This window comes from Canis aureus, chromosome 25 (genome assembly GCF_053574225.1).
Source record: "Canis aureus isolate CA01 chromosome 25, VMU_Caureus_v.1.0, whole genome shotgun sequence".
Classification (NCBI taxonomy): domain Eukaryota; kingdom Metazoa; phylum Chordata; class Mammalia; order Carnivora; family Canidae; genus Canis; species Canis aureus.
In genome coordinates this window covers 14307203-14326796 of record NC_135635.1, presented here as the reverse complement: position 1 = coordinate 14326796, position 19594 = coordinate 14307203, and the positions used below count along the sequence as shown (strand labels likewise).

The following is a 19594-nucleotide window of genomic DNA, read 5'->3' as shown; positions in this document are numbered from 1 at the left end:
TCTGATTTGTATTTCCCTGATGGTAAGTGATGATAAACATCTTTTCATATGTCTCTTGGCCATCTAGAGGTCTTTTTTGGAGAAATGTCTGTTCATGTATTCTGCCTGCAAAAGTTTCTTATTCTGATATAGTCCCAATAGTTTATTTTTGCTTTTATTTCCCTTGCTTCAGGAGACATATCTAGAAAAAAAGTTACTATGGTTGATGTCAAAGAGGTTACTGCCTATATTCCCTTTAGGATTTTTATGGTTTTAGATCTTACATGTAGGTCTTTAATCCATTTTGAATTTATTTTTGTGTATGGTGTAAGAAAGTGGTCTGGTTTCATTCTATTGTGTGTTGCTGTCCAGTTTTCCCAAGACCATATAGCTGTGGGACTCTACAGAAAGTCTTATTTAATACTCACAGAAGCCTCATTAGATAGCTATTTATATAAAAAAAGATAGCTATTTATCTCCATTTTACAGTTGAAGATACAGATGAAAGTGCTAATTAAGATTTGATTCTAGATCTCTGACTTCAAAGTCCACATTTTTAATCATTGTACTTCTGATAGGTAAATGGACTAGGAAAGAAAACATGAAACCTATGCAAAATTAAACCTAGAATTCTAGCTTGTTATTTTAATAGTTTTTCAAGGCTATCAAATTATGTGTTATCAAGTTATTTGAAATAATGACTATTAGAAAGTAATTCTTTTTTAAGCTTATATGTATAACTGTTACATCTACTCTTTCAACAATGCCTTATGCATAAAATACATAGTATAGAAGTTTCTATATCTTTAATTCTCTATGTGCTTCTTGAAAGAGGAAAAAATATACTGGTAAGACTGTGGGTCTGAAAACAAAAAAGAAATTCTGTGATACCTATTTATCAAATTATTGTTTAATGTAAGTTGAGAACTTGACAGGAGAGTATTTCTGTCACAGACTTTATATACATTTATATACATCTAGATTGATGATGGCCTTAGGGACAATCACGTATTCAAAAATGAAGGAAAAACTGTTTTCAAATGCTAGCAGCAGACAATAAAAAGCCTCATGTGCTGCAGGAAATATAACCCAAGCAGAAAAGAGGATGTCAATAATGGAAAAGCAATAAATGCTATAAGGTCTGTCTTTTGTGTTTATGTTCCAGTATAAGCATACATTCAAATTAAACCACAGACTATTTATCCAAGTTTATTTCTTGAAACAAAGTTAAGTGCATTTTTAAAATGATAGACTTTACCTCCTTCTCTTTGAACTATGTGATAGAGGTGCACATTATGTAGAATACATTCCAGATCATGATCTGTATAGCCTTTATCATGCATGTCATCCACTGAATCAGGATAGATGACTTGATCACGAAGACTTCCAAGAGACATATATGGCCTATAAAACACCAAGCACACAAGAATCCTAGTACAAAGTTATTTTAGTTTACTAGGGTGACATTCTCATGGTCTGAAAACTCCAGAGCAGACTTTAAATACCATATGTCTAGGTTACATTCATTACCTCATGACAAGTATTTCTCAGGCACTACAGGATAATATTCTGTTACGTTCATGTAAAAATTTATTGAGACATAGCCACAAGAAAAAGTTGGATATTTTTGGCACAGACGTACATACCTTGTTTCACTATATTTTATAAACATTGGTTCTGCATTTCATCTAAAATTATTTGGTTTTAAATGTTATGAAATTTGAGGTTTTGACCCAGTGATGTGAAGTAGCAAAGCTTTTAAAAAATGCCATTAATGGGGTGCCTTGGTGGCTCAGTTGGTTGATAATGGACTCTTGGTTTTGGCTGAGGTCATATTCTCATGAGTGGTGTGATCCACTTGTGTCAGGTTCTGGGCTCAGGAGGGAGTCTGCTTGTCCCTCTCACTCACTCCCTCTCTGCTCTTCCCCACTAACTTGCGTTTGGGAGCATATTTGTGTGTGTTCTCTCTCAATCTCAGATCAATCAATTCTATGAAAAATAAAAATGCCATTAATAATAAAATTAAAGCAAAGCAAATTAAAATTATGCTGAGTTTCTTACTTTTCAGATTGGTAAAAGTTCAAAAACTTGACAACTTACTCAGCTGGAAAACTATGGAGAAACAGGTACACTCACATCAGTGAAAATGCAAAAATGTACAAACTTTTGGAGGCGATTTGGAAAAACGTCATATATTCTGGCCTTTGACCCACTTCTTGCAATTTACTCTAAAAGATCTACTTCCAAAAATACAATAAGAGTGTGTAAGGTTATCTGCTGAAGCATTATCTGTAACTGAAAATATTGAAAACAACCTAAATGTCCACTCAAAGACTGGATAAACTATAGCACCTACACTATTGAGCTGTGAAACAGGATGTAGACAATCTCTATAGAATGATATTCCATTATATTCTTTTAAGTTGAAAAGCAAAGTGCAGAAGTAGATGTATAGCCAGGTTTTTCAACAGCAGCATTATGGATAACATGGAATCAGTACTTTGTAGTCGAGGGCTTTCTTATGTATTGTAGAGGTTTAACAACACACCCAATCTCCACCTACCAGATGCTAGTAGCATCTACTATAGTAGTTACTCCTTATTGTACCCTGCAGGACAACACCATCTCCATTTGAGAACCACTAACATACAGTGTACTTTTTTTTTTTTTTACAGTGTACTTTCTTTACACAAAACGAAAGCAAAAAAGAAAGAATACGTTTATCTGCTTACATTTATTAAAAAAAAAACACACAGTAAACTAGAAACTAATAAGACAGGTTACCTAAGGGAGATTGGAGAAACAAGGCAGCATGGATAGGGGAGAGAGTGCCTTCTCTAAGTATCCTTTCTATATATTTTTACTTCCAGAATCATGTTAAAAAGTTATTAAAAAATATAACATTAAACCAATAATGGTGAAGGAAGAAACCTTAAAATTCAGTACAAACAGAAACAAATGAACTGAATAGTATATCAGAGAACAACCACATAAAAGTGGGGGGAGGTACTGGTCCAAGGAACTTGAACTCAATTTCAGGTGAAGACCAAGAGAACCACAAATACTGAACCTTATTTATTTATTTATTTATTTATTTATTTATTTATTTATTTATCAATCATCTATCTATCTATTGAAGATTTTATTTATTCTATCTATCTATCTATTTATTTATTGAAGATTTTATTTATTTATTCACGAGAGACTCAGAGAGAAAGAGAGGCAGAGACCTAGGCAGAGGGAGAAGCAGGCTCCCTGCATGGAGCCCAATGCAGGACACGATCCCAGATCCTGCTCTTGCCTTGAGCCGAAGGCAGATGCTCAACCGCTGAGCCACTCAGTTGTCCCCTGAACCTTATTTATTTATTCATGAGAGACACAGAGAGAGAGAGGCAGAGACATAGGCAGAGGGAGAAGCAGACTCCCCTCAGGGAGTCTGATGTGGGATTGATCCCAGGACCCTGGGATCATGCCCTGAGCTGAAGGCAGATGCTCAACCATTAAGCCACTCAGGCATCCCAACACTGAACCTTATTTAGCACACTTCTTGTTGGTAATGATACAGGTGTAGCAATTCTGAAATTATTGTACCTATGTTGCAGGATTGACCAAAGAAGTAAACAGTTTAATAATGTTAGGAGCTAGGTGCTCCCTCTGAAGAAAGATGATACTAACAGAGCAGGTGAGAAGGCAAGAAAATCTGTAAATACTTCATTTGAATTAGGATGTCAGTATGAATTCATGCTTTAAAAAAATCTATTTCCTGTTTTGTCTACACTTGGTGTATCCTGATATTGTCCTCTGAGAAGGACATAGCATCATTTAGGTAGTGCAATGGGTTGAACTGTGGACCCAAGAATATACGCCCATGTCCTAAATTCCCAATACCTGGGAATGTGACCTTATTTGGGAAAAAAAAAAAAAAGTCTTTGCAGATGTAACTAAGTTAAGGCTCTCCAGATGAGATCATTCTGGATTAACCAGATGGGCCCTAAGTCCAGTAAGTGCCCTTATAAGAAGAGGAGAAAGGAAGGGAAGAAAGTCATGTGATGACAGAGAAGAAGACTAGAGTTATGCTGTCCCAGGCCAAATTCATCTGGCACCATAAGAAGCTGGAAAAGGCAAGAAAAGACTCTATCCTAGAGCTTTCTTGCAGAGAATAAGCTTGCCAATACTTTGATTTTGACCTCCTGTCCTCCAGAACTATCAGAGAATACATTTCTGTTGCTTTAAACCACCAAGTTCTTGGTTAATCAGCATATCTCAGGAACAGGTAGCTTTCTTGCACCAAAACCAAACCAAACCAAACCAAACCAACAAACCAACAAAAAAACCCCAAAAGCATTACCTGAATCATATCACCAGGAAACTACCAGACAAACCTAACTTAAAAGACTTTCTTAAAATAATAACATTTTTGCCCTCTATGTATATCAACTCATTAAAAAAGAGAGAAGCTGGGGAGGTGAGATTAAAAGAAACTACAGCACCATAGCAACTAAAATGCAAATGAATTGAGAAAAACAAGTTATTATAAATGATAGCATTATGATCATTGGCAATATTTAAATATGGAAAATTGTTGAGGCTCCTGGGTGGCTCAGTCAGTTGGGCATCTGACTCTTGGTTTCAACTCAGATCATGATCTCATGGCTTGTGGGATCCAGTCCCGTGAAGGGCTCTGTGCTCAGCAGGGAGTCAGCTTGAGGAGTCTCCCCCTGCCCCTCCTCTCCTCTCTCTCTCTTTCTCACACATACACACTCTCTCTAAAATAAATAAATATTAAAAAATATATTTATATAAAAAAACATGGAAAGTTATTGGGGGTCACTGAGAGGACATGACTGCTGGTTGACCATGAGCTGGGCTGAGACAATCAGAGGTTCCTCACTGCCTCACATGTGCTCGGAATGTATGCTCTGCCCACCATTCCCACTGCTGGAACTGTTTCCAAGAAAGCAGCCTTGAGAGAGCAATGTGTTGTTGGGACCATCTGGATGCTATATGTGACTGAACCCAGTTAAGGCCTCCATACACAATTAAGATTCTGGTGGGCAAGTGCAGAGATCCATTCACCGTGTAGTTGACCAAGACAGGCTTCATATGTTAGTTCCCCTGCCTGTTAAATCTGCCTCCTACCAATCTAGACTAGTTTCTTCTGTCCCCTTTTGCCGTCCATGTACAGGAGCCAGTTTGTGAACCAACAGAAGTATATTTAGATAATATTATACCAGTGTTAATTTTCATGAATTTGATTATTGTGTTATGGTTATGCTAGAGAATATCTTTGTTCTTTGGAAATACACCCGAAAGTAGTTAGGGATGAAGATTTCTGATTCCTGCAACTTACTTTGAGAAAACGAGAGAAAGTTGAAAGTTTTAAGTATAAATGTGTTTTTGTAGATCAATTTTCTACCTAGTTTCCCATAAGATGCAAATAATTTAGTTGAAGGAGAGACAACACAAAGTTATTTTATAGTAAGTTTAACTAATATATGAAAATAAACTATTTCTATTTTAATGATATATATATATATATATACACACACACAATCATGTAAAGATTTTTAATGTGGTCTTTACAAATATAGGAATCATTGGTCATATTTTAAAAATTGAGATATAGAGGTGCCTGCATGGCTCAGTCAGTTAAACATCCAACTCTTGGTTTCTGCTCAGGTCACGAGACTGAGCTCCATGTCAGGCTCCATTCTCAGCAGGGAGGCTGCTTGAGATACTCTCTATCCCTCTGCCCCTCCCCTGCTCATGCTCTTCCTCTCAAATAAATAAATAAATCTTTAAAAAAATTGAGATAAAGTCCATATATAATAAAAATCCACCCTTTTAAAGACACAATTCAGTGATTTTTAGTATATTCACAAGCTCATGTAACCATCACCACTATCTAATTCCAGAATATTTTCTTCACACCAGAAAGAAACTCCATATCCGATAGCAGACAGTCCTATTCTCACTCCTCTCAGCCACTGACAGCCACTAATCTACTTGCTTTCTCCAGAGATTCGCCTATTCTGGACATTTCATATACATGAAATCACATAACATGTGGTCTTTTGTGTAACATGTGGTCTTTTGTGATGGCCATCTTTCTGTTAGCATAATGCGAAATTTCAGGTTCACTGTAGCATGTAACAATATTTAATTCCTTTCTATGGCTGAATAATATTACACTGTATGAGGGCAGTCCCGGTGGCCCAGTGGTTTAGCACCGCCTTCGGCCTAGGGTGTGATCCTGGAGACCCAGGATCGAGTCCCACATCACGCTCCATGCATGGAGCCTGCTTCTCCCTCTGCCTGTGTCTCTGCCTCCCTCTTTCCGTGTCTCTCATGAATAGATAAATAAAAAATCTTTTTATTTATTTATTTATTTATTTATTTATTTATTTATTTATTTGTTTGTTTATTTATTTATATTTTTAAAAAATCTTTTAAAAAATATTACACTGTATGAGGATGCCACAGTTTGTTAATCCATTCATCAGTTGATAGATATTCTAGTTGTTTTCACTATTTGGATATTATAAACAGTGGGCATACACCTAGGAGTGGAATTTCAGGGGTATATGACTGTTTACTTTTTGAAGCACTGCCCAACTGTTTTCTGAAGTGACTATACCATTTCTGGTCACATTTTTTTTCCCTACCATTTCCCTATATCTTTTTCTCTTGCCTTTTTCTTTACCTTTCCCTCTCCAGTCTAACCATATTTCTTTAAAAAAATAGAATTAGGACACACAATTATTTGTCTATATTATGTTAAGCACTCATATAATGTGACAATATCTTAAGTTAATGTCTGGTAATAATAATTGTAGCATAAACAGAAATTGGCTATCAGAGCCAGTGACTAGTTTTTCAAATGGTACCTAAGACTACTTAAAGAAGAAATACAAGAAAAACTGTAGTGAGCAGCACTTTTGCTAGCTTTCAAAAGACACCAGTTCCAATTTGATGTAAATTAGATGCACAGATATATCTTATACCTTAGTATGAACTCCAGATATGATTTGATCTACAGAACAGCCATGACACAATATATAACAGAGACTACAATGATTAAAATACATCTGAACATTCATTTCACAGATATTTCTACAGGATTTTACCATAAGACTTGATTAACTGGGAATATCTGATGAAATCATCTTTTACATCTACATTTCAAGGAAGACAGTAAAGAGTCACGGTTGTGATAATAGGCTTTAGAGAGACGGTTCTGGGCTGGAATTCCAATTTTCCTATTTACTAATGATGTGACCCAAATTCTGAACTAGAGCTGCTTCATTTGCAAAGTAACTTATTATTCCGTTTTTTATAAAAACTAAATGAGGCGGTGGGTTTTTAATAGAGCATGAATGAAGCAATGTAGTCCGAGCACTTAGTACAGAAAAGATACATAGCAGGCACTCAATAAACTATTACGGGAACAAAAGTTCATTTCTATTTCGGTTTATGTTTGCTACCAATGTGGTACGGCAACATTTTAAAAAAAGCAAAAGAACTTCCATTAACCAGGGATGCCTGGGTGGCTCAAGGTTAAGCATCTGCCTTTGGCCCAGGGCATGATCCTGGAGTCCCGGGATCAAGTCCCACATTGGGCTCCCTGTATGGAGCCTGCTTCTCCCTCTGCCTGTGTCTGTACCTCTCTCTCTCTGTGTGTGTCTCACGAATAAGTAAAATCTTAAAAAAATATTTATGTGAAGGGAATGCATATTAAATTATATAAGAAATATTTATAAAATTATATATTTATAAGGACTCAACAAATACTGCTCTATTAGAGTTCCATTTTTTCTTAATTGTTTTATCATCATGTAAAATGATATAAATAACACATTCTATATGTTTTTAATGAGGTACAGAGCAACTAAGGATACTTTTTTTAAGGGTAGAGGGGCAAAGGGACAGGGGTAGAGAGAGAATCTTAAGCAGACTCCACACCCAACATGTAGCCTGGTGCAGGCTCTATCTTAGAACCCTGAGATCATGACCTGAGCCAAATACAAGAGTCACTCACTTAAGCAACGAGCCACACAGGCACCCCTAAGGATACTTTGATAGACTTAATTAATATATTTACTTAAAAATATTATTAAGTTAAAGTTACCACCGAATTCTCTTGAAAAATTATATCAAGAAAAGTTGGGATGATGCAGAATCTTTTTGAAAGCACAGGAAACAGAGGACCCTATATTCAATGTTAATGGATTAGTTTGCATGTGATCCTTTTCCAACTCAAAGGCCTGGAATTTAACATTTTAAGCTAGGTCAAGTTTCTCTAGTTCTTACTAAAGTTATACATAATTGAAAAGCACTTAAAGTACCCTTTACTAAGCTTCTTTCTAGATATATAGACCTATTCAGATTATCTTCTAAATATTTCAGGTAGATCAGTTACCAAGTCAGAATGTTATTAGCTTGCTTGCTCTGGCCCATCAGAGAGGGGATCATGCAACATACCTACTATAAACAAAAGAAATAGATTGCTTATAATTAGTAGCTATCAAAAAAGAAACACTAACTAGTTTTAATTTACTTCCTAAGTAAAATCCAGAATAACCTCTATTTGTTGTGGAAAAGATATTGGAATAAACTCATAGGTATCACATTATAATTTGAATTATTATTATTTAAACAATTATCATAATTGTTTTTCTTTGTAATCTGGGATTACTTCAAGTGCATCTACATTTAAAATTGTTAATTACAATAGTAAAATTAAAGTTTTTCAGATCAAATCCATTCCCACTCATTATGGCTTTTTACATTTATATTACAAATGTCTCTGGGTATTCCTGTAATTTGTATTCTACTTCACAGTTTTCTGTGTTAATGTTGAAAAATCTGACAATTTATGATTGTTTTGGTAAAATGTGTTAACATTTATTAGGGTTTATATTCATATATTTTTATATTGTTCTGTATTTTTCTCTTTAATAGAGACAAAAGGAGAAACCATCGAGAAATGTTAGCTCTGTCTTTTAAGGTTTTAGTCTCTGGAATGATCATCCAAAATTCTAAATGTCTCATAGTCATCTGGAATTTAATTGTCAACAATGTTGACAAAAATTTCACAGCAGTATAAACTATATTTAAGCATGAGATGTGTTAAGTTTAAGGTACAGCTAAGTGCTGCTGTGTTACCATAGTGATAAGACGTTAGCAATCTGAAAGCCATAGACTATAGCTATTAATAATTCATATAAATGTACACACTGGGACCAATCATGTCATCAGATTCTTTCATGAATAGCAAGAATAAAATTTGAGTCCTCAATGCATAAGTCATTCCTAATATTCTTAAAATAAATATGTAGCAAAAAAGAAGAAGTATTCAACTGAAAAGAAATATTAACTATTACTGCAATCATATTTTTAGGATGTTATTTCTAGGTGCCAAAGCACAGCCTCTGGAGAGCAGGGACTACATTTAATTCCAAGTAATAAGAATAATGTTAGTGGAATAATCAAAGTATTGCTAACCTGATGAGAATGCAAATTTCTTAAAAATCACTTTTGTTATAAGTATTTATCATTATATTCGACTACTGTATGAAATCCCTGTTATTTTACTTTTTGATCTACAAAAATTCTAATTCCAAGTGGTTCAACTTAAGCTTGACTCATAAAATTAGGAAAACTTTTGGATGCAAAGGAAGATTTTTCTCCATTGTTATTTTTATAAGTTAATCCACAGAAGAGTTAAAAATAAAAAAAAAAATCTATGCTAAACATTTTTCTAAGCAACAGGAAGCTATAGGAAATTGTTTATATTTATAGATTCCTTTAAGAGAGTTTTAAAAAACTGAATCACTACACAGGAGATACCAAAATGTATAATTTACAATTCTGTCAACCAATTGCCTGAAGATACTTATGCAAAGTTTACTTGCTTTGAATCTAATAGTTAGAAAGCAAAGAAACAGAAGTAAATTAGCTACAGCAATATTACTGAGCCTTCTTCATGGTTAAAATAATTTCTTTACAAGTAAATTAGCTGCAGTAATATTATAAGCCTTTTTCATAATTTCTTTTACAGGGGACATGTTAAATGACAAATATTTACAACCCCACCATAAAGAGGATTATATATCTAGGACAAGCAACAAAATAAATAGCTGGTTTCCTTATTAGTATATGGAGCCAGACTGATTTGGCAGTCGAAACCAAATCTGTGCAGATGTTCATTCACTCATTTATTCAATCTTTCATCATATGTTCATTGCAGTGTTATAATATGCCATTCTATAGATTCAATAGATTCAGTAGGATACCACCAGTATGGTACAGAGATGCAGATGCCCTTTCTAGCTTATATTCTATAAAGATTTGTTCAATAGTGAGTCAACATGGGCAAAGTCTGTTCTAGTAACAACCCCCACTTCCTAAACTCAGATTTGTCTAATTTGGGGGCAGCAAGACCAGTGTATGTGTAACTGACAGTGTATGGGGCTCCATGAGTAGGCCTGTATTAAGCCATATCACATTCTTCCTTTATTCCAGTGGCCATGTCAGACCAACATTCTACTCAGGCAACGGCCCAGGGAAGCCTGCATCTTTGTCCTTCAGAAGCTCTTCCTATTTGTGTTTTTACACCTAGAGATCCATTAAGAATAAAAAAGTCCAAAAACTAGAGACCAAGAGGAAAATAGTAATCAAGATATTTAAACTAGCATTCCCCCATATTCTTACTTAGGTCCTTTTCCAGGCCCCATCCTCATGTTTTAATCTGAGGGAAAAAAAATAAAAAAGAAAGACAAAAGAAGAAGAGAAAAGAAAAGCAAGGATCTCATTAAAAATACATTAATTGAGTATGAGGGCACCATCTCTGCCATGGAAAAAGGAGGCAAACTAGGTTTTCTAACCTCCTTCCTGATCTCATGTGCTCCTGATCCTTCAATAGTTATTATTTGGTTTTATATGTGTGGGTTAAGCGATATTCTTCAATAACATAGTTCTCCTATCCCTCCAAACAGGAAATCCTGGATTTGAAATGTATTTATATAGAAACAATTCAAAAGGATGTTCAGATTTTTAAATATCTTCACAACTCATTTGACACATCCACATCTTAGCCTGCAATGCAGTGGTGTCAATGTTGGTGTTACTTAAGTGTGCTGGTCATTCTGATGAACCTCTTAAACCAAAAATCTTTTCTCTGTTTTAAAAGACAATCTCTTGTTTTGCCAACATAAAGGTTAAATAACTATTTTTTAATGTCATAATGTATTATGAAAATTAAGATTTGCTTGTTTCATGTCTCTGCAGGAAGTCTGATTTTATTAAGGGAATCCTTTTAGAGATTATTTTAAATTTTATGGATAAGTGGGTTTTAGAAGAAAGGAAGGAATACAGGACAATTTTTTAAAAAATCTATTTATTTATGAGAGACACACAGAGAGAGGCAGAGACACAGGCAGAAGGAGAAGCAGGCTCCTCTGGGGAGCCTGATGCGGGACTCAATCCCAGGACCCCAGGATCACAACTTGAGCCAGAGGCAGACACTCAACCAACTGAGCCACCCAAGTGCCCCACAGAGGAAATGTTCTAATTTGAAAATGATTTGCAAATAAAGAAATTTTAATGTTATACAAGAATATATCTTCCTTCACATTAATATAAATGAATGATAGCCAGTACCTCTGCTAAGTTTTTTGCTAAAATTTTCCTGTGTTGCTCTCCAGCCCCAGCATTATATGGACCTCTGCTTCCAAACAATAGCTTGATATTAGTACAGATTTAGCATACCAAACAAACAACTTTAGCAGGTGATACTTGCAAGGTCAGGCAAAAGCACAGTAATTTTTCAGAGAAATGTGCCCTGCTGCTAGCAACAACCAAGACAAAATAACTTTAGAGTCAGATATGCCTAAGTTTAAATGTTAGCTCCAGTCAGCTGGATGACTTCAACCTAAGTTTTCTCATCTAGGATTAGAAGTACTAACACCAAGTTTATGGGTTTTCATACAGAAAAATTAGAAACATATAATATGTGTAGAATAGTGACTAAGTATGGCAATCACTTATCACATTGTAAAATAACAAAACAAAACAAAAACAAAGTAATAAGGCCAGAGATGTTCAGTTCTTGCTAAAGATGTTCTAGGATCCATCAATTATTTTAAAAGGTCATAAGATTCTCAAAATAAAAATCAATATTAATTCACTTTATGTTAAAAATACACAGGCTAGTCAACTATACTTCAATTTAAAAAATGCATAGATTGTATCATTAAAGGCATGAGTGGAAATGCCAACAAAGAAAGAATGGATTAAATACTGGCACTGCTAAAAGCTGAGATTTCATGTCATAAGCTCTTCTGACTAAGAAAAACAATGGATAAATACAGAAATTTTTGAAAGTGAATGCAAACTATAAAAGAATCATTTTGTTATTCCCCATAAATTTGGGGAATAACAGTGCTAGAGAGGCTTTAATTACTATAATTTTCTGAGAAAACATTTAAGGTCGAACAGTGGTTTGTTTTTTTCCTTTTCAATCACAGGTAGATGTTTTCAATATGATTATTTTATTAATCTGAAAATAACAGGCAGTGAATGCAGAGGGTTTATTTCCAGAGATTTGATGAAGTCTAACTCTAGCTCTGAAATGCTGTGTAACTCAAAGTATTAAAGTCTCTAAACCCTTTTTAAAAGATTTTATTTATTTATTCATGACAGAGAAAGAGAGAGAGAGAGGCAGAGACACAGTCAGAGGGAGAAGCAGGCCCCACACAAAGAACCCGATGTGGGACTCGATCCCCAGACCCCGGGATCATGCCCTGAGCTGAAGGCAGATGCCCAACCACTGAGCCACCCAGATGTCCCAAGTCTCTAATCCCTTTGAACTCCAATTTAATTATTTAAAACATTATACTTAGCATGACTTACGCAGAGCATAATCAATATGTACTGTTTATACACCTAAAGATACAAGTAACCTTACCTATATTTAATTTTCTCTATAATCTAATTAGTCATGCTATCATTCCTGGATACAAATTTAGGATTTTTGTATTTCATTTAATTTAAAAATGTGGTTCATAACTATTTATTAAGCAGTATTTACATTAAGTCTGGAAGATAAAGCTGCATGGTACTTGAACATACTATCCTGTGAATGAAGTAGTAAACAAATACTGAGCTGATAAATAAAATGTTATTTTATTTTAAAACATTTCATTTATTTATTTGAGAGAGAATGAGAGAGATCATAGAGGGAGAAGAAGAGGGAGAAGCAGACTGCCTGCTGAGCAGAGAACCTGATGCGGAACTCAATCCCAGGACCCCGAGATCATGACCTGAACCAAAGGCAGACACTTAACTGACTGAGCCACCCAGGTGCCCCTAAAATGTTACTTATAATTTCAGAATATCTTTTAGCAAAATAAAATGAGAAGTAGTAAGTGTAATAGAAGTTACCATCATCTTTTGTTATATTTCTCAAGGAGCATGAACAGACTAAAATTGAATATATAAGATTATATCATATGTATATAAGAAAAATATGTCATTTACTTGTGGAGAGGAGATAAATTCCTCAGGTAGAAACTGGGCAAATGGCAGACCCAAAAAGCACCAGAGAACTTTAAAAAGTAATTCAAAGAACTTCAGCATAAAGACTACTTTAGCAATGTTTAAGGAATGGGAGCTATTATTTCCAAATATGTACCAATGACATAATATTAATGGACTTGAATTAATAAATATTTGCTTTTCTCAGTTTGGTGTATTAAAGGGAGTGTAGATAGGACAAACTTGCTTAGAAGTTTCCCAAAGCAAGAACAAAAATTGTGTGCCTACTTGAATCTGAGGCATTTCTAATCTATTTAGTCACTGGAGAAACAGCCAATTCATGACAACTATTAAAATCCTAACTGGTTTTCAAAACCTAGGTCAAATGACACAGTGTTATATTGTGGTTTATCTCATTTTGAACATCTATGGCAAGACTTTCTTGAGGTGTATTAAAGTTGGTTGCATGCTTTTGTTTATAACCAAATTTAACATAAGCTCCACACTGAAGGACTGTCTTATTCATTGTCTATCTTCCATAGTATCTAATAGCAGGGCTTTATAAATACTTAAAATTACAAAGAGTAGAGTATTGACAAAGAATAAAGTATATTAATGTTCCCAAAATATGAAGTATGATATCTGATATCCTAGCCATTCCAGTCCCCTTTCTTCTTTTTTTTCTTTTTTCTCTTACTTAAAAAAAAAATGTTTAGTTAAATTTAATTTGACCCTTATAATACAACCCTTCTCTCATTTCCTAACTCCGTTTCTCATTTCTCATTCCTTCTCTCATTTCTCAAACTCCAAAGTCAAGGATGGACAGAAATTTGCACAAGTTACCTTTTCAGAGAAAATTATGGGAAGTCTAAATCTATGTCAGATTTGTTAAATGTAAGTATTAAGGCATAAGTATTGAGTAGTGAGAAGATCAGGGTTAAAATTTCTGTCCCAAGATATTTCTACCACAGAAGGGCAGTGAGAGCAAGAGTTCTGGGAACAGAATTACTGGGTTGGTGCCCAATTGGAGACCGTTGCTGAAGAAAGATATGTATATAAAGGATCCTCTGGACGATTAAAAAGAAAGAAAATAACACAAAGGAACACAAGATTTTGCCATCTTTTGTCAATAAACAACTATTTCTTCTTTCTTCCCTCCCATTCTTCCCTCCCTCCATTCTTTCCTCTTTGTTTCTCCCCTACTCTCTCCCTCTCCTCACTCTCTTTGCCCCAACCCCCATCAAAATGTTTCAATTTCCTATTTTGATGAATGTTAGCTTATAATAGTACTTTGTTAGCTGTTGAGCTAACCAAATAAAAGAATAGGCTTTTGAGACTTTAATGGCTGAAGTTAGAGACATACTACAGAATTACTGGGTGACTAATGGGTCATAAATTAGTGGATTAGTGAATGTAAAAGCAGAAAATCACAAATCTACCCTAAGGTAGTTGGGAAAACAGAAATTCTGCACCAAGAATTGACAAAAAAAATTCAGGATCTGTATCCAATTGGAAGACTCTTCCTGAGGGTCAAGATGGCAAATGATGGGGAACAATGAGTTTCAACCATCAGTTTGAAGATTATAGTACAGTCATATTACGCAGGAAATTGTCTTGAATAGCCTAAAATTGCCCAAATATTTTTTAAAGTCACATCTGAGCAACACTAAGTATTTTACCATATATTATTCCATAGATTTAGAGTAGCTAAATCTATATTAGAGATGAAATTTTTCTTTGCTACAACTTATCAAATATCCTAATAGTTCTCATACCCAGTCATTAATGAAATAAGATGAGAGGAAGCTGTTTTGAAACTAATTTATCTAACACAACTTTTTATTTGTATTCTTGAACTAAGCCCAGATTTTCATTTATCTGGTTCTCATTATTAACACTGTTAAAGTATTAGAAAACATTAACTAGAATAATATTGCGGAAGTTTCACAATTTCTTAGGAATTCAGGTTGTCCAGCTTACAAACTGAGCCATAGAAGCATTCTCTGAAGATATGTTTTAAAATATAAGTGTCCAGGGCAGCCTTGGTGGCTCAGCGGTTTAGCACCACCTTCAGGCAAGGATGCGATCCTGGAAGCCCAGGATCAAGTCCCATGTCAGGCTCCTTGCATGGAGCCTGCTTCTCCCTCTGCCTGTGTCTCTGCCTCTCTCTCTCTCTCCCCCTCTCTGTGTTTCTCATGAATAAATAAAATCTTTTTAAAAAAATAAATAAAATATAAGTGTCCTAATATACTTAATTAGAACATTTTTTTTCTCTGAGTAGTTCACTTTTTTCTTTTGTATATGAATGACATTAAAACATTTTAACAAAATCCACTCCTTTTTTTACCCATGAAAATAACAATTAATGTACATTTAATCACTGCATTCATCTTCTATCAAGAAGCCTTTCAGTTATAAAAAGTGAAAACAGGGAGATAATAAAGTCTGTTTGTACCTTATGAAGTTTATTTTGTACATAAGACTCAATTCCATATTCACTTGACAGTTTTTTCCTGCCTAACTAGTATGTAACCAATATTCTGTTGCTATAAATTAATGTAACAAGCCATTAGATAATAATACTCATTAATGAGAATATTCAAAGAAAAAATGTTTAGAAATGCCTACTGACAAATATTTTGAAAGAGGTTTGTAGCAGCTTTCTTTGAAATCATAAACACGTAAGATTATTTTCAAGTTTTCTTAAAGAAAATAACAGAATTTAGAATATAAAAAGTAAATACTACATTTATTATATCTTCTTGGTTTACATATACATTTAAATTTTATGTTTTTTTTGCAAGATACTGGTCTTATAAAAATTTAAACATAAATATGAATTTTCATGTTTCTAGAAGCTATATAATCAAGATAAAATGACTTTTAATAATAATTATTTTAAAACACTTTAGCCTTAAAAAATAGTTTTCATTCTCATTTCTCCTTAACTAAGTTGCATTTGGCCTTTTGCTTAGGCAACAGTAAATTTCATAACTAAGAAAAAGTTTCCCAGTGATTTATATTTGTTGCAAAATAACACAGGTCTCTCTGAGGGCAAACACTGGAATTTATGTATTTTCTTTTTTTTCCTGCTTTTAAAAAATCTGGTAAAATACACAAAATATAAAATTTGCCATCTTTACCATTTTTATGTGTACAGCTCAGTGGTGTTTTTTTCTTGTTTTTTTTCAGCTTTATTGGGACATAATTAACATATAACATTGTATAAGTTTAAGGTATACAACATGTTGATTTGATATATATAGCAAAATGATTATCACTGAAGTGTTACCTGCTGACCCTATCACCTCACATAATTATCATTACTTTATTGTGGTGGGAACATTTTAGACTTACTCTCTCAACAACTTCCAAGTATATAATAGGTTATTGTTAACTGTAACCACAATGCTGTGCATTAGATTACCACAATTTATTCATCTTCTGACTAGAATTTTGTATTCCAGACCAACATCTACCCATTTCTTCTACACTCCAGATCCTGGTAAGCATAAATCTATTCTCTTTTCTGTAAATTTTTTTTTTTGATTCCACATGTAGGTGCTATCATAAAGTATTTGTCTTTCTTTGTCTAAATTATTTCATTTAGTATAATGTCCTCAAGGTCTATTCAGGTTGTCACATGTTCTCTTGGTTGAAGTTTCCATTGTATATATAAAGCACATCTTTTCTTTCAATTCAACTGTCGATGGACCCTGAGGTTGTTTCCACATTTTGGCTATTTCAAATAATGCTGCAACAAATATGGGACTACAGATTTCTCTTTATCATCTTGTTTTCATTTCCTTTAGACATAGATAACCATAGTGGTGTTGCTGGATCGTATGATAGTTCTATTTTAAATTTTTTGAGGAGCCTCCATACTGTTTTCCATAGTGGTTGAACCAACTTATATTCCAACCAATAGTGCACAAAGATCCTTTTTTCTCTACATCCTTGCCAATACTTGTTATTTCTTGTATTTTTGATAACAGTCATTCTAACAGCTGTTAGATGATATCTCATTGTGGTTTTGGTTTCCATTTTCTTAAGGATTAGTATGTTCATGTACATTTTGCCCATTTGTCTATTCAAAAATGTCTATTCAATTCCTCTGCCCATTTTTATTTAAATCAGATTGTTTGATTATTTTTTGCTAGTTAGTTGTATGTGTTCTTTATATTTTTTGGATATCAAACCCTTATCAGATACAAGATTTGCAAATATTTTCTCCTCTTCTATATGTTGATGTAGTCCCACCTGTTGACTTTTGCTTTTGTTGCTTGTACTTTAGGTATTATAACCAAAAAATCATCTCCAGACCAACACCAAGGAGCTTTTCCCCTATTTTCTTCTAGGAGCTTTATAGTTTCAGGTCTTACATTCAAGTTTCCAATCCATTTCAAGTTTATTTTTGTGAATATTGTAAGATAGGGTTCCAATTTCATTTTTCTGCATGTGTTCATCTGGTTATTCCAAAAACATTTATTAAAAAGACTACCCTTCCTTGTTTGTGTTGTCTTGGTTCCCTTGTCAAATATTAGTTGACCATATGCATGGGTTCATTTCTGGGTTCCTTTGGGCTTTTTGTTTTGTTTTGTTTTGAGAGAGAAAGCACACATGAGAGGGCAGAGGGGCAGAGGGAGAGAGAGAATCGTAAACAGGCTCCATGCTGGACATGGAGCCAGATGCAAGGCTTGAGCTCACAATCTTGAGATGATGACCTAAGCTGAAATCAAGACTTGGATGCTTAACTGACTGAACCACTCAGGCACCCCTATTTCTGGGCCCTTGATTCTATTCCATTGGTCTATATTTTTATGCCAGCATCATACTGTTTTGATGACTACAAGTTTGTAATATAGTTGCAATCAGAAGTGTAATGCCTCCAACTTTGTTCTTTCTCAGGATTGCTTAGGCTATTCAGGACTTTTTATGGCTCCACACAATTTCTGGGATAGTTTTTTTTTTTCTATTTCTATGGAAAATGCCATTGGGATTTTGACAGGAATTGCATTGAATCTATAGATGGCTTTGGGTAGTATAGACATTCTAGCAATATTAATTCTTCTGATCCATGAACCTCGATAACTTTCCATTCTTTTGTGTCTTCTTCAGTTTCTTTCATCAAAGTCTTATAGTTTTTAGTATACAGATCTTTCACCCTCTTGGTCAAATTTATTACCAAGTATTTTATTGTTTTCCATGCTACTGTAACTGAGATTTTTTTATTTCTTTTTCAGATAGTTTGTTAGTTACAGAAACACAGTTGAGGGCAGCCCAGGTGGCTCAGTGGTTTAGCGCTGCCTTCAGCCCAGGGTGTGATCCTGGATGGAGACCCAGGATTGGGTCCCACATTAGGCTCCCTGCATGGAGCCTGCTTCTCCCTCTGCCTGTGTCTCTGCCTCTCTCTGTGTCTCTTGTGAATAAATAAGTAAAATTAAAAAAAAAAAAAAAGAAACACAGTTGATTTCCATACATTGAATTTGTATCTAACAATTTTATTGAATCCACTGATTTGTTCTGAATGTTTTGGTAGTGTTTTCAGGATTTTCTAAATGTAAAATCATATCATCTGCTACAAAAACTCTACTCTTGTACTCTCCCTCTTTTATGTTTTTAATATCACAACTTACGTATATTAACAAATTATACAGGTTATAGTTACTTTTAATACTCTGTCCTTTATACTAATATGAACACGATTAATACATCATCATATTAGAATTCTGAATTTGACTATATATTTACATTTACTGGTGTTGTATATTTTCATGTTACTAGTTAGCCTCATTTCAATGTCAAAAACTCCTTTCAGCATTTCTCGTAAGGCAGGTCTAGTGTCAATGGATTCTCTCAGCTTATGTTTGTCTACAAAAGTCTTTATTTCTCCTTAATTCCTGAAGGATGATTTTGCTGGATTATGCACTTTTCTATGCCTTGGAAATGTCTTATATTGCTCAGGTCACAGCTATATTAAAAAATTGTATCTTTCGTATTATATACGAAATCTAAAATAGCTAAAAATATAAAATTTATATATATACAAGTTTATTTGAATTGAGAGTAGATTCTATAA

The 19594-nt window shown here is 34.2% G+C and overlaps 1 protein-coding gene across 3 annotated transcripts in view; it reads right to left on the bottom strand.

Moving 5' to 3' along the window:
• ABCD2 (ATP binding cassette subfamily D member 2) overlaps positions 1–19594 on the bottom strand; it is a 67870-nt gene that overhangs the window by 18903 nt on the left and 29373 nt on the right. For all 3 annotated transcript variants that reach the window (XM_077870445.1, XM_077870444.1, XM_077870446.1), the window contains one exon: positions 1238–1383. In XM_077870445.1, coding sequence (XP_077726571.1) covers positions 1238–1383 — 146 coding nt within the window. The remainder of the gene's footprint in view (positions 1–1237; positions 1384–19594) is intronic.